General features: G+C 41.5%; 1 protein-coding gene across 1 annotated transcript in view; it reads right to left on the bottom strand.

Moving 5' to 3' along the window:
- Positions 1-4,700: 4,700 nt before the first annotated feature.
- Positions 4,701-15,362, bottom strand: part of LOC115126051 (sodium/potassium-transporting ATPase subunit beta-233-like) — a 28,976-nt gene continuing 18,314 nt past the window's right edge. Inside the window, exons 3-6 of the mRNA XM_065009367.1 lie at positions 10,894-11,049; positions 8,780-8,970; positions 8,314-8,397; positions 4,701-8,045 (exon numbers count right to left, since the gene is read on the bottom strand). Of these exons, the coding sequence (XP_064865439.1) occupies positions 7,785-8,045; positions 8,314-8,397; positions 8,780-8,970; positions 10,894-11,049 (692 nt within the window). The 3' untranslated portion in view covers positions 4,701-7,784. The remainder of the gene's footprint in view (positions 8,046-8,313; positions 8,398-8,779; positions 8,971-10,893; positions 11,050-15,362) is intronic.

The following is a 15,362-nucleotide window of genomic DNA, read 5'->3' as shown; positions in this document are numbered from 1 at the left end:
CCTGTCTAACCTCTAACTCTCTCTCTGTTATAGACCTGTCTCTCTCTCTGTTATAGACCTGTCTAACTCTCTCTGTTATAGACCTGTCTAACTCTCTCTGTTATAGACCTGTCTAACTCTGTTATAGACCTGTCTAACTGTCTAACTCTGTTATAGACCTGTCTAACTCTCTCTGTTATAGACCTGTCTAACTTTATAGACCTGTCTCTCTGTTATAGACCTGTCTAACTGTTATAGACCTGTCTAACTCTCTCTGTTATAGACCTGTCTATAGACCTGTCTAACCTGTCTATCTGTTATAGACCTGTCTAACCTGTCTCTGTTATAGACCTGTCTAACTCTCTCTGTTATAGACCTGTCTAACTCTCTGTTATAGACCTGTCTAACTCTGTCTAACTCTCTCTAACTCTTATAGACCTGTCTAACTCTCTCTGTTATAGACCTGTCTAACTCTCTAACTCTCTCTTATAGACCTGTCTAACTCTCTCTGTTATAGACCTGTCTAACTCTGTTATAGACCTGTCTAACTCTGTTAACTCTCTCTGTTAGACCTGTCTAACTCTCTCTGTTATAGACCTGTCTAACTCTCTCTGTTATAGACCTGTCTAACTGTTATAGACCTGTCTCTGTTATAGACCTGTCTAACTCTCTGTTATAGACCTGTCTAACTGTTATAGACCTGTCTAACTCTCTCTGTTATAGACCTGTCTAACTCTGTTATAGACCTGTCTAACTCTCTGTTATAGACCTGTCTATAGACCTGTCTAACTGTTATAGACCTGTCTAACTCCTGTCTCTGTTATAGACCTGTCTAACTCTCTCTGTTATAGACCTCTAACCTAATAGACTGTCTAACTCTCTCTGTTATAGACCTGTCTAACTCTCTGTTATAGACCTGTCTCTCTTTAATAGACCTGTCTAACTCTGTTATAGTTATAGACCTGTCTAACTCTCTCTGTTATAGACCTGTTATAGACCTGTCTAACTCTCTCTGTTATAGACCTGTCTAACTCTCTCTGTTATAGACCTGTCTAACTCTCTCTCCTGTTATAGACCTGTCTAACTCTCTCTGTTATAGACCTGTCTAACTCTCTCTGTTATAGACCTGTCTAACTCTCTGTTATAGACCTGTCTAACTCCCTCTGTTATAGACCTGTCTAACTCTGTTATAGACCTGTTATAGACCTGTCTAACTCTGTTATAGACCTGTCTAACTCTCTGTTATAGACCTGTCTAACTCTCTTTATAGACCTGTCTAACTCTGTTATAGACCTGACCTGTCTAACTCTCTCTGTTATAGACCTGTCTAACTGTTATAGACCTGTCTAACTCTGTCTGTTATAGACCTGTCTAACTCTCTCTGTTATAGACCTGTCTAACTCTGTTATAGACCTGTCTAACTCTGTTATAGACCTGTCTAACTCTCTCTGTTATAGACCTGTCTAACTCTCTGTTATAGACCTGTCTAACTGTTATAGACCTGTCTAACTCTCTCTGTTATAGACCTGTCTAACTCTCTCTGTTATAGACCTGTCTAACTGTTATAGACCTGTCTAACTCCCTCTGTTATAGACCTGTCTAACTCTCTGTTATAGACCTGTCTAACTCTCTGTTAGAGACCTGTCTAACTCTCTCTGTTATAGACCTGTCTAACTCTGTTATAGACCTGTCTAACTCTCTGTTATAGACCTGTCTAACTCTCTCTGTTATAGACCTGTCTAACTCTCTCTGTATATAGACCTGTCTAACTCTCTCTGTTATAGACCTGTCTAACTCTCTCTGTTATAGACCTGTCTAACTCTCTCTGTTATAGACCTGTCTAACTAACCTGTCTCCCTCTGTTATAGACCTGTCTAACTCTCTCTGTTATAGACTCTAGACCTGTCTAAGACTCTCTGTTATAGACCTGTCTAACTCTCTCTGTTATAGACCTGTCTAACTCTCTTTATAGACCTGTCTAACTCTCTCTGTTATAGACCTGTCTAACTCTCTCTGTTATAGACCTGTCTAACTCCTGTCTGTTATAGACCTGTCTAACTCTCTCTGTTATAGACCTGTCTAACTCTCTCTGTTATAGACCTGTCTAACTCCCTCTGTTATAGACCTGTCTAACTCTCTCTGTTATAGACCTGTCTAACTACCTGTCTAACTCTGTTATAGACCTGTCTAACTCTCTCCTGTTATAGACCTGTCTAACTCTCTCTGTTATAGACCTGTCTAACTCTCTCTGTTATAGACCTGTCTAACTCTCCTGTCTAACTCTCTCTGTTATAGACCTGTCTAACTCTCTCTGTTATAGACCTGTCTAACTCCTCTGTTATAGACCTGTCTAGACCTGTCTAAGACCTGTCTAACTCTGTTATAGACCTGTCTATGTTATAGACCTGTCTAACTCTCTGTTATAGACCTGTCTAACTCTGTTATAGACCTGTCTAACTCTCTTATAGACCTGTCTAACTCTCTCTTTATAGACCTGTTATAGACCTGTCTAACTCTCTGTTATAGACCTGTCTAACTATAGACCTGTCTAACTCTCCTGTCTAACTCTCTCTGTTATAGACCTGTCTAACTCTCTCTGTTATAGACCTGTCTAACTCTCTCTGTTATAGACCTGTCTAACTCTCTCTGTTATAGACCTGTCTAACTCTCTCTGTTATAGACCTGTCTAACTCTCTCTGTTATAGACTAACTCTGTTATAGACCTGTCTAACTCTCTCTGTTATAGACCTCTGTTATAGACCTGTCTAACTCTCTCTGTTATAGACCTGTCTAACTCTCTCTGTTATAGACCTGTCTAACTCTCTCTGTTATAGACCTGTCTAACTCTCTCTGTTATAGACCTGTCTAACTCTGTTATAGACCTCTCTGTCTAACTCTCTCTGTTATAGACCTGTCTAACTCTCTCTGTTATAGACCTCTAACTCTCTGTTATAGACCTGTCTAACTCTAACTCTGTTATAGACCTGTCTAACTCTCTCTGTTATAGACCTGTCTAACTCTCTCTGTTATAGACCTGTCTAACTCTCTCTGTTATAGACCTGTCTAACTCTCTCTGTTATAGACCTGTCTAACTCTCTCTGTTATAGACCTGTCTAACTCTCTCTGTTATAGACCTGTCTAACTGTTATAGACCTGTCTAACTCTCTCTGTTATAGACCTGTCTAACTCTCTCTGTTATAGACCTGTCTAACTCTCTCTGTTATAGACCTGTCTAACTCTCTCTGTTATAGACCTGTCTAACTCTAACTGTTATAGACCTGTCTAACTCTCTCTGTTATAGACCTGTCTAACTCTCTAACTGTTATAGACCTGTCTAACTCTGTTATAGACCTGTTTAACTCTCTCTGTTATAGACCTGTCTAACTCTCTAACTGTTATAGACCTGTCTAACTCTAACTGTTATAGACCTGTCTAACTCTAACTGTTATAGACCTGTCTAACTCTCTCTGTTATAGACCTGTCTAACTCCCTTGTTATAGACCTGTCTAACTCTCTCTGTTATAGACCTGTCTAACTCTAACTGTTATAGACCTGTCTAACTCTAACTGTTATAGACCTGTCTAACTCTCTCTGTTATAGACCTGTCTAACTCTCTCTGTTATAGACCTGTCTATAGACCTGTCTAACTCTAACTGTTATAGACCTGTCTAACTCTCTCTGTTATAGACCTGTCTAACTCTAACTGTTATAGACCTGTCTAACTCTCTCTGTTATAGACCTGTCTAACTCTAACTGTTATAGACCTGTCTAACTCTAACTGTTATAGACCTGTCTAACTCTCTGTTATAGACCTGTCTAACTCTAACTGTTATAGACCTGTCTAACTCTAACTGTTATAGACCTGTCTAACTCTCTCTGTTATAGACCTGTCTAACTCTAACTGTTATAGACCTGTCTAACTCTCTCTGTTATAGACCTGTCTAACTCTAACTGTTATAGACCTGTCTAACTCTCTCTGTTATAGACCTGTCTAACTCTCTCTGTTATAGACCTGTCTAACTCTCTCTGTTATAGACCTGTCTAACTCTAACTGTTATAGACCTGTCTAACTCTCTCTGTTATAGACCTGTCTAACTCTAACTGTTATAGACCTGTCTAACTCTAACTGTTATAGACCTGTCTAACTCTCTCTGTTATAGACCTGTCTAACTCTAACTGTTATAGACCTGTCTAACTCTCTCTGTTATAGACCTGTCTAACTCTAACTGTTATAGACCTGTCTAACTCTCTGTTATAGACCTGTCTAACTCTAACTGTTATAGACCTGTCTAACTGTTATAGACCTGTCTAACTCTAACTGTTATAGACCTGTCTAACTCTCACTGTTATAGACCTGTCTAACTGTTATAGACCTGTCTAACTGTTATAGACCTGTCTAACTCTAACTGTTATAGACCTGTCTAACTCTCTCTGTTATAGACCTGTCTAACTCTCTCTGTTATAGACCTGTCTAACTGTTATAGACCTGTCTAACTCTAACTGTTATAGACCTGTCTAACTGTTATAGACCTGTCTAACTGTTATAGACCTGTCTAACTCCTATTTATCTCAATGTAATATGTTCGCTACATTAAATATAAACTAGAATTTCAGAATAATTTTTAATTGATTGTTAATAGTTTTTCTTTTTTTACACCACAAATACAAATATGCACATTCCATTTCTATATATTTAAATAAAATACATTTTGACTGCAGGATACATTTGTCAATTTATTTGTCTTTAAGGTCATATACCCAGATTCAATTAAATGACAAGAGCAGATGGACTACTGACAAGGGTCCAGATGTTCAACATCGATCACTTCTACACCAACTAAACCTCCTATTACACAGGGTTGCATTGCTTCTGATATTCTAATTTTTACACCAACTAAACCTCCTATTAAACAGGGTTGCATTGCTTCTGATATCATAACTTTTTGACCAGTGACTTTGGAATCGGATTCATACATTTAAACTTTTTCCTGCAAAAAAAAAGAAAAGAAATGTACAACTGCATAAATATATAATTCTTCCAGCATGAAAATGGTTAAAACATTGATTAGGAAGTTACACCGCGTCATGTGATGTCTCCAGCAACAACTAAAAAAAGGTTGGTTTGAAAAGCACTGAGTTGCTGTCAGTGTTTCCATGAAGGAGGAAGGAAGAGTCTTCCCTGCCTGCTGATGGACACAGAGAGAAGAAGAAGAGGAGGAGGAGGAGCATCACACAGAACACAGCTAGTTGGAGACTACAGAGAGAAGAAGAGGAGGAGGAGGAGCATCACACAGAACACAGCTAGTTGGAGACTACAGAGAGAAGAAGAGGAGGAGGAGGAGCATCACACAGAACACAGCTAGTTGGAGACTACAGAGAGAAGAAGAGGAGGAGGAGCATCACAGAGAGAAGAAGAGGAGGAGGAGGAGAAGCATCAGACAGAGAGAAGAAGAGGAGGAGAAGCATCAAATAGATAGAAGAGGAGGAGGTGGAAGGAGAAGTGTCAGATCAGAGATCAGTCACACTCAGACCTAGAGAGAGATCAGTCACACTCAGACCTAGAGAGAGATCAGTCACACTCAGACCTAGAGAGATCACACAGACCTAGAGAGATCACACAGACCTAGAGAGAGATCAGTCACACTCAGACCTAGAGAGAGATCAGTCACAATCAGACCTAGAGAGAGATCAGTCACACTCAGACCTAGAGAGAGATCAGTCACACTCAGACCTAGAGAGAGATCACTCAGACCTAGAGAGAGATCAGTCACACTCAGACCTAGAGAGAGATCAGTCACAATCAGACCTAGAGAGAGATCAGTCACACTCAGACCTAGAGAGAGATCAGTCACACTCAGACCTAGAGAGAGATCACTCAGACCTAGAGAGAGATCAGTCACACTCAGACCTAGAGAGAGATCAGTCACACTCAGACCTAGAGAGAGATCAGTCAGACCTAGAGAGAGATCAGTCACACTCAGACCTAGAGAGAGATCAGTCACACACAGACCTAGAGAGAGATCAGTCACACTCAGACCTAGAGAGAGATCAGTCACACTCAGACCTAGAGAGAGATCAGTCACACTCAGACCTAGAGAGAGATCAGTCAGACCTAGAGAGAGATCAGTCACACTCAGACCTAGAGAGAGATCAGTCACACTCAGACCTAGAGAGAGATCAGTCAGACCTAGAGAGAGATCAGTCAGACCTAGAGAGAGATCAGTCACACACAGACCTAGAGAGAGATCAGTCACACTCAGACCTAGAGAGAGATCAGTCACACTCAGACCTAGAGAGAGATCAGTCACACTCAGACCTAGAGAGAGATCAGTCACACTCAGACCTAGAGAGAGATCAGTCAGACCTAGAGAGAGATCAGTCACACTCAGACCTAGAGAGAGATCAGTCACACTCAGACCTAGAGAGAGATCAGTCACACTCAGACCTAGAGAGAGATCAGTCACACTCAGACCTAGAGAGAGATCAGTCAGACCTAGAGAGAGATCAGTCACACTCAGACCTAGAGAGAGATCAGTCAGACCTAGAGAGAGATCAGTCACACTCAGACCTAGAGAGAGATCAGTCAGACCTAGAGAGAGATCAGTCACACTCAGACCTAGAGAGAGATCAGTCAGACCTAGAGAGAGATCAGTCAGACCTAGAGAGAGATCAGTCAGACCTAGAGAGAGATCAGTCAGACCTAGAGAGAGATCAGTCAGACCTAGAGAGAGATCAGTCAGACCTAGAGAGAGATCAGTCAGACCTAGAGAGAGATCACTCAGACCTAGAGAGAGATCAGTCAGACCTAGAGAGAGATCAGTCAGACCTAGAGAGAGATCAGTCAGACCTAGAGAGAGATTAGAGCGTACCATGCCAGTCATTTCATTTAGTAAGAGTACATTAGCACACATTCACACACTCACATTTGTTTTAAACGAACACATTTAACACAAACACTTAAAGACACACACACACCTTGGACCACTAAAGGCTACTGACAATAGACGAGAGAAATTACAACATGGCTTGGAAAGGACCACTGTATGCCACTACTGTACTGGACACTCCAAACATATATAGAAACCACGTTAGGCAGAATACTCAGGGGGACAGACAGAAACACTGCTCGCTACATAACAGTAGTAGAATTGCTATTTACAGTAAAAGATGAATGTCCCATGGCTCAGGGACTTCTCATTTACAGTAAGAGATGAACATGTACATTCTAACCCTAGACATTATGCAGAAAAGCCGGGTGTCATGTACATTCTAACCCTAGACATTATGCAGAAAAGCCGGGTGTCATGTACATTCTAACCCTAGACATTATGCAGAAAAGCCGGGTGTCATGTACATTCTAACCCTAGACATTATGCAGAAAAGCCGGGTGTCATGTACATTCTAACCCTAGACATTATGCAGAAAAGCCGGGTGTCATGTACATTCTAACCCTAGACATTATGCAGAAAAGCCGGGTGTCATGTACATTCTAACCCTAGACATTATGCAGAAAAGCCGGGTGTCATGTACATTCTAACCCTAGACATTATGCAGAAAAGCCGGGTGTCATGTACATTCTAACCCTAGACATTATGCAGAAAAGCCGGGTGTCATGTACATTCTAACCCTAGACATTATGCAGAAAAGCCAGTTTAAAGCACACAGATTAACTGTAGGTCCCGTATATTATGAAAGTTTGTTCCAAGACAAGTCATGTTTTAATTGAACAATTTTTCTTTATTTCTCTTAAATCAACTTGTTTTGAAATAAGGGGCAGAGAAAATGTGCTATTTTCATAGCTGAGGTCATGAATTGTTGATGGTGAACTTAACGTCAAATCGTCCTTGGTAGCGATCTTTCTCGCTGTAGTCAATGTTCGCTCCGTACACTTTGCACTCAAGACGCAGCTCCTCGTTGAAGGTGAGGTTGGTAAACTGGATGGCCACCAGAGGCTGTAGGTAATTGGGGTGCAGCAGCTTACCATAGTAGGGGTAGTACTGGAGGGGGAACCCCATGCCCATGCCATAGTACTTGATCTCACCAATCTTGCTAGCATCCTCCTCTCTCTGTGGAGAATGACAGGATGGTATCTCAGTTAGTGGACTTTCCCGAAGGTTAAAAAAAACCACATACAGAGACCTAGCATAGCATTTATCCAGATAACTAAAGCTTCATGGTGTGGTTGCATCAGAAATGGCACCCTATACAGTGCACTACTTTTCACCAGTGCCCTATTGACCCTGGTCAAAAGTAGTGTACTATATAGGGAATAGGGTGCAATTTTGGATGCAGTATACTGTATATGTTCATGATGTGCTTCACAGTGCCTTGTACCTTGTTCTGACAGTGGATGGGGATAACGTTGGTCTGGACTCTGCTCTGGCCGGCTTCAGGGACGGAGGCACTGTTGGTTGGAGGCTGAAACAAAACCCAGACCAATCAGCATTATCATATTAACCTATCACAGACAGACCAAACAGCATTATCATATTAACCTATCCCAGACAGACCAATCAGCATGATCATATTAACCTATCACAGACAGACCAAACAGCATTATCATATTAACCTATCACAGACAGACCAAACAGCATTATCATATTAACCTATCACAGACAGACCAAACAGCATTATCATATTAACCTATCACAGACAGACCAATCAGCATGATCATATTAACCTATCACAGACAGACCAATCAGCATTATCATATTAAGAAACCTAAAATAAATAAAAACATTTTCTGAGAGTTAGCTAATCCATGGTATAAAGTAGATTAGCGTGGGGCAGGTGGACATACCCTTGGTCGGAAGTTGATGATCCTGTTGAGCTTGGCGATCAGACACGGTTTCCCATCCTTGAAGCCAAAGTTTTCGTCGTGACCATCCAGACCAGCACAGGGTCCCAGCCAGGTCCGCTTGAACCTGCAGGCTTTCCTCGCTCCAAGGTCACTCTCCAGCTCACCGCGGTCACTGTACGATTCAGGTAATTCTACAGGCACAGAGAGACCAATTACATCAGTCACCTGAGCAGACAATATAGACCAGTAACTAAAGCCTAACAGGGTACATTAATACACCAGACACAGCGTAACTAAACTACTAGTCTGTACTAGTTTCTACTAGTCTGTACTAGTGTCTACTAGTCTGTACTGGGGTCTACTAGTCTGTACTGGTGTCTACTAGTCTGTACTGGTGTCTACTAGTCTGTACTAGTGTCTACTAGTCTGTACTAGTGTCTACTAGTCTGTACTGGTGTCTACTAGTCTGTACTGGTGTCTACTAGTCTGTACTGGTGTCTACTAGTCTGTACTGGGGTCTACTAGTCTGTGCTAGTGTCTACTAGTCCGTACTAGTTTCTACTAGTCTGTACTAGTGTCTACTAGTTTCTACTAGTCTATACTAGTGTCTACTAGTCTGTACTGGGGTCTACTAGTCTGTACTGGTGTCTACTAGTCTGTAACAATGTATACTAGTCTGTACTGGTGTCTACTAGTCTGTACTAGTCTGTACTAGTTTCTACTAGTACTAGTGTCTACTAGTCCGTACTAGTCTCTACTAGTTTTTACTAGTTGTACTAGTGTCTACTAGTCCGTACTAGTCTCTACTAGTTTTTACTAGTTGTACTAGTGTCTACTAGTCTGTACTGGGGTCTACTAGTCTGTACTGGTGTCTACTAGTCTGTAACAATGTATACTAGTCTGTAAAAGTGTCTACTAGTGTCTAATAGTTGTACTAGTGCCTACTAGTCTGTACTAGTGTCTACTAGTTTCTACTAGTCTGTAATTGTGTCTACTAGTCTGTACTAGTGTCTACTAGTTGTACTAGTGTCTACTAGTCTGTACTGGTGTCTACTAGTCTGTACTAGTGTCTACCTTTGTCTACTAGTTGTACTAGTGCCTACTAGTCTGTACTAGTGTCTACTAGTTTCTACTAGTCTGTAATTGTGTCTACTAGTCTGTACTAGTGTCTAATAGTTGTACTAGTGTCTACTAGTCTGTACTGGTGTCTACTAGTCTGTACTAGTGTCTACTAGTCTGTACTAGTGTCTACTAGTCTGTACTAGCGTCTACCTTTGTCTACTAGTTGTACTAGTGCCTACTAGTCTGTACTAGTGTCTACTAGTTTCTACTAGTCTGTAATTGTGTCTACTAGTCTGTACTAGTGTCTACTAGTTGTACTAGTGTCTACTAGTCTGTACTGGTGTCTACTAGTCTGTACTAGTGTCTACTAGTCTGTACTGGTGTCTACTAGTCTGTACTAGTGTCTACTAGTCTGTACCAGTGTCTACTAGTCTATACTAGTCTGTACTAGTTTCTACTGGTCTGTACCAGTGTCTACTAGTCTATACTAGTCTGTACTAGTTTCTACTAGTCTGTAATTGTGTCTACTACTTTCTACTAGTCTGTACTAGTGTCTACTAGTCTGTACTAGTGTCTACTAGTCTGTACCAGTGTCTACTAGTCTGTACTAGTGTCTACTAGTCTGTACTAGTGTCTACTAGTCTGTACCAGTGTCTACTAGTCTATACTCGTGTCTACTACTTTCTACTAGTCTGTACTAGTGTCTACTAGTCTGTACTAGTGTCTACTAGTCTGTACTAGTGTCTACTAGTCTGTATTAGTGTCTACTAGTGTCTACTAGTCTGTACTAGTGTCTACTAGTGCCTACTAGTCTGTACCAGTGTCTACTAGTGTCTACTAGTCTGTACTAGTGTCTACTAGTGTCTACTAGTCTGTACTAGTGTCTACTAGTTTCTACTAGTCTGTACTAGTTTCTACTGGTCTGTACCAGTGTCTACTAGTGTCTACTAGTCTGTACTAGTTTCTACTAGTTTCTACTAGTCTGTACTAGTGTCTACTAGTCTGTACCAGTGTCTACTAGTGTCTACTAGTTTCTACTAGTCTGTACTTGCCTCCACAGTCTTCGTACTTGTTCTGGTCGGTCTGCCTCTCCTCATCGTACATCTCCAGGAAGTCCTTGATGCTCTTGGTGTACTTCAGATACGTCTCCACATCGTTGACATTGTAAGAGATCTCAAACTTCTCAGAGCGCGGGGTGTGGGATAGACCTGTAGATAGACAACACACTGGGTCAATATGGATGATAGACAACACACTGGGTCAGTATGGATGATAGACAACACACTGGGTCAGTATGGATGATAGACCTGTAGATAGACACCACACTGGGTCAGTATGGATGATAGACAACACACTGGGTCAGTATGGATGATAGACCTGTAGATAGACAACACACTGGGTCAGTATGGATGATAGCCCTGTAGATAGACAACACACTGGGTCAGTATGGATGATAGACCAGTAGATAGACAACACACTGGGTCAGTATGGATGATAGACAACACACTGGGTCAGTATGGATGATAGACAACACACTGGGTCAGTATGGATGATAGACCTGTAGGTAGACAACACACTGGGTCAGTATGGATGATAGACAACACACTGGGTCAGTATGGATGATAGACAACACACTGGGTCAGTATGGATGATAGACCTGTAGATAGACAACACACTGGGTCAGTATGGATGATAGACAACACACTGGGTCAGTATGGATGATAGACCTGTAGATAGACAACACACTGGGTCAGTATGGATGATAGACAACACACTGGGTCAGTATGGATGATAGGCCTGTAGATAGACAACACACTGGGTCAGTATGGATGATAGACAACACACTGGGTCAGTATGGATGATAGACAACACACTGGGTCAGTATGGATGATAGCCCTGTAGATAGACAACACACTGGGTCAGTATGGATGATAGACCTGTAGATAGACAACACACTGGGTCAGTATGGATGATAGACAACACACTGGGTCAGTATGGATGATAGACAACACACTGGGTCAGTATGGATGATAGGCCTGTAGATAGACAACACACTGGGTCAGTATGGATGATAGCCCTGTAGATAGACAACACACTGGGTCAGTATGGATGATAGACCTGTAGATAGACAACACACTGGGTCAGTATGGATGATAGACAACACACTGGGTCAGTATGGATGATAGACAACACACTGGGTCAGTATGGATGATAGCCCTGTACAACACACTGGGTCAGTATGGATGATAGACAACACACTGGGTCAGTATGGATGATAGACAACACACTGGGTCAGTATGGATGATAGCCCTGTAGATAGACAACACACTGGGTCAGTATGGATGATAGACCTGTAGATAGACAACACACTGGGTCAGTATGGATGATAGACAACACACTGGGTCAATATGGATGATAGACAACACACTGGGTCAGTATGGATGATAGGCCTGTAGATAGACAACACACTGGGTCAGTATGGATGATAGACAACACACTGGGTCAGTATCATGGATTTGAGATTTAAAAAAAATATATATATATATACTGTATCTGAAGCGACAGTACAAAATGTCATATTTTATTTTAGGGTATTTTTATACATACAATTGAAGTCAGAAGTTTACATACACTTAAGTTGGAGTCATTAAAACTTGTTTTTCAACCACTCCACCAATGTCTTGTTAACAAACTATAGTTTTGGCAAGTGGGTTAGGACATCTTCTTTGTGCATGACACAAGTCATTTTTCCAACAATTGTTTACAGACAGATAATTTCAACTTATAATTCACTGTATCACAATTCCAGTGGGTCAGAAGTTTACATACACTAAGTTGATTGTGCCTTTAAACAGCTTGGAAAATTCCAGAAAATGATGTCATGGCTTTAGAAGCTTCTGATAGGCCAATTGACATTATTTGAGTCAATTGGAGGTGTACCTGTGGATGTATTTCAAGGCCTGCCTTCAAACTCAGTGCCTCTTTGCTTGACATCATGGGAAAATCAAAAGAAATCAACCAAGACCTCAACAAGTCTGGTTCATACTTGGGAGCAATTTCCAAACGCCTGAAGGTACCATGTTCATCTGTACAAACAATAGTACGTAAGTATAAACACCATGGGACCACGCAGCCATCATACTGCTCAGGAAGGAGACGCGTTCTGTCTCCTAGAGATGAACGTACTTTGGTGCAAAAAGTGCAAATCAATCCCAGAACAACAGGAAATTACCTTGTGAAGATGCTGGAGGAAACTGGTACAAAAGTATCTATATCCACAGTAAAACGAGTCCTATATCGACATAACCTGAAAGGCCGCTCAGCAAGGAAGAAGCCACTGGTCCAAACCGCCATAAAAAAGCCAGACTACGGTTTGCAACTGCACATGGGGACAAAGATGGTACTTTTTGGAGAAATGTCCTCTGGTCTGATGAAACAAAAATAGAACTGCTTGGCCATAATGACCATTGTTATGTTTGGAGGAAAAAGGGGGAGGCTTGCAAGCCGAAGAACACCATCCCAACTGTGAAGCACGGGGGTGGCAGCATCATGTTGTGGGGGTGCTTTGCTGCAGGAGGGACTGGTGTACTTCACAAAATAGATGGCATCATGAGGACGGACAATTATGTGGATATTTTGAAGCAACATCACAAGACATCAGTCAGGAAGTTAAAGCTTGGTCGCAAATGGGTTTTCCAAATGGACAATGACCCCAAGCATACTTCCAAAGTTGTGGCAAAATAGCTTAAGGAAAACAAAGTCAAGGTATCGGAGTGGCCATCACAAAGCCCTGACCTCAATCCTATAGAAAATGTGTGGACAGAACGTAAAAAGCGTGTGCGAGCAAGGAGGCCTACAAACCTGACTCAGTTACACCAGCTCTGTCAGGAGGAATGGCCACCCAACTTATTGTGGGAGGCCAGACCCAAGTTAAACAATTTAAAGGCAATGCTACCAAATACTAATTGAGTGTATGTAAACTTCTGACCCGCTGGGAATGTGATGAAAGAAATAAAAGCTGAAATAAATCATTCTCTCTACTATTATTCTGACATTTCACATTCTTAAAATAAAGTGGTGATCCTAACTGACCTAAAACAGGGAGTTTTCTCTAGGATTAAATGTCAGGAAGTCATTTAGGTCAACATTGGATCATTCAGAGATCCTCACTGGGGCTGAATAATTTTGCACGCCCAATTTTTCAGTTTTTGATTTGTTAAAAAAGTTTGAAATATCCAATAAATGTCGTTCCACTTCATGATTGTGTCCCACTTGTTGTTGATTCTTCACAAAAAAATACAGTTTTATATCTTTATGTTTGAAGCCTGAAATGTGGCAAAAGGTCGCAAAGTTCAAGGGGGCCGAATACTTTCGCACTGTATAGGCACTGTATATACAGGAAGTACCAGATCAATGTGGAGCTATATACAGGAAGTACCAGATCAATCCTGGGGGAACTATCCTGAGGGGACTATCCTGGGAGAACTATCCTGGGGGACTATCCTGGGGGACTATCCTGGGGGACTATCCTGGGGGACTATCCTGGGAGGACTATCCTGGGAGAACTATCCTGGGGGACTATCCTGGGGGACATATCCTGGGGGACTATCCTGGTGGGACTATCCTGGTGGGACTATCCTGGGGGAACTATCCTGGGGGAACTATCCTGGGGGGAACTATCCTGGGGGGACTATCCTGGGAGGACTATCCTGGGGGGACTATCCTGGGGGAACTATCCTGGGGGAACTATCCTGGGGGGACTAGATACATAAAGTTCTTGATAAAACATGTATCTTCATATATTAAAACATTTGATCTCGAATCCAAAATGCTGGAGTATAGAGACAAATTATACGTTTTAGCTACACTGTCCAAATAAATGAATAGGGGGAGTGTCAACATGAATATGAATGAATAGGGGGAGTGTCAACATGAATATGAATGAATAGGGGGAGTGTCAACATGAATATGAATGAATAGGGGGAGTGTCCACATGAATATGAATGAATAGGGGGAGTGTCAACATGAATATGAATGAATAGGGGGAGTGTCAACATGAATATGAATGAATAGGGGGAGTGTATGTGGACGAATCACAAATCAACTGGAAAAATAGTCCTGTTCCTTTTATTTTTTTCAAAATAACTACCAACACTGAATAATACCTGTAAACATACCAGCGTAATAGGCATATATAATACTGAATTCAATGATTTATATCTATAAATGACAGTTCCCTATTAATACATTTTTGTTAGGGTTAGGGTCCATGACACAGTAAACACCTCCGGGTGTCTATAATAGCTCTCTTCAGATGGGCTCTGTCTAAACTGTGGCAGTAATTTTCCACAGACAGACCTGGTACACACACAGGGTCACTGCTAGGCGTGGCAACTTTCAACTTTTAATGTCACGGGCACAAGTACAGTGAAATGCCTTTCTTACACAGAGACAGAGAGAGAGAGAGAGAGAGAGAGAGAGAGAGAGAGAGAGAGAGAGAGAGAGACAGACAGAGAGAGAG

This window comes from Oncorhynchus nerka, linkage group LG24, assembly GCF_034236695.1.
Source record: "Oncorhynchus nerka isolate Pitt River linkage group LG24, Oner_Uvic_2.0, whole genome shotgun sequence".
NCBI lineage: Eukaryota > Metazoa > Chordata > Actinopteri > Salmoniformes > Salmonidae > Oncorhynchus > Oncorhynchus nerka.
The sequence above is the reverse complement of the archived record's forward strand: the minus strand, read 5'-3'. Positions and strand labels throughout refer to the sequence as shown.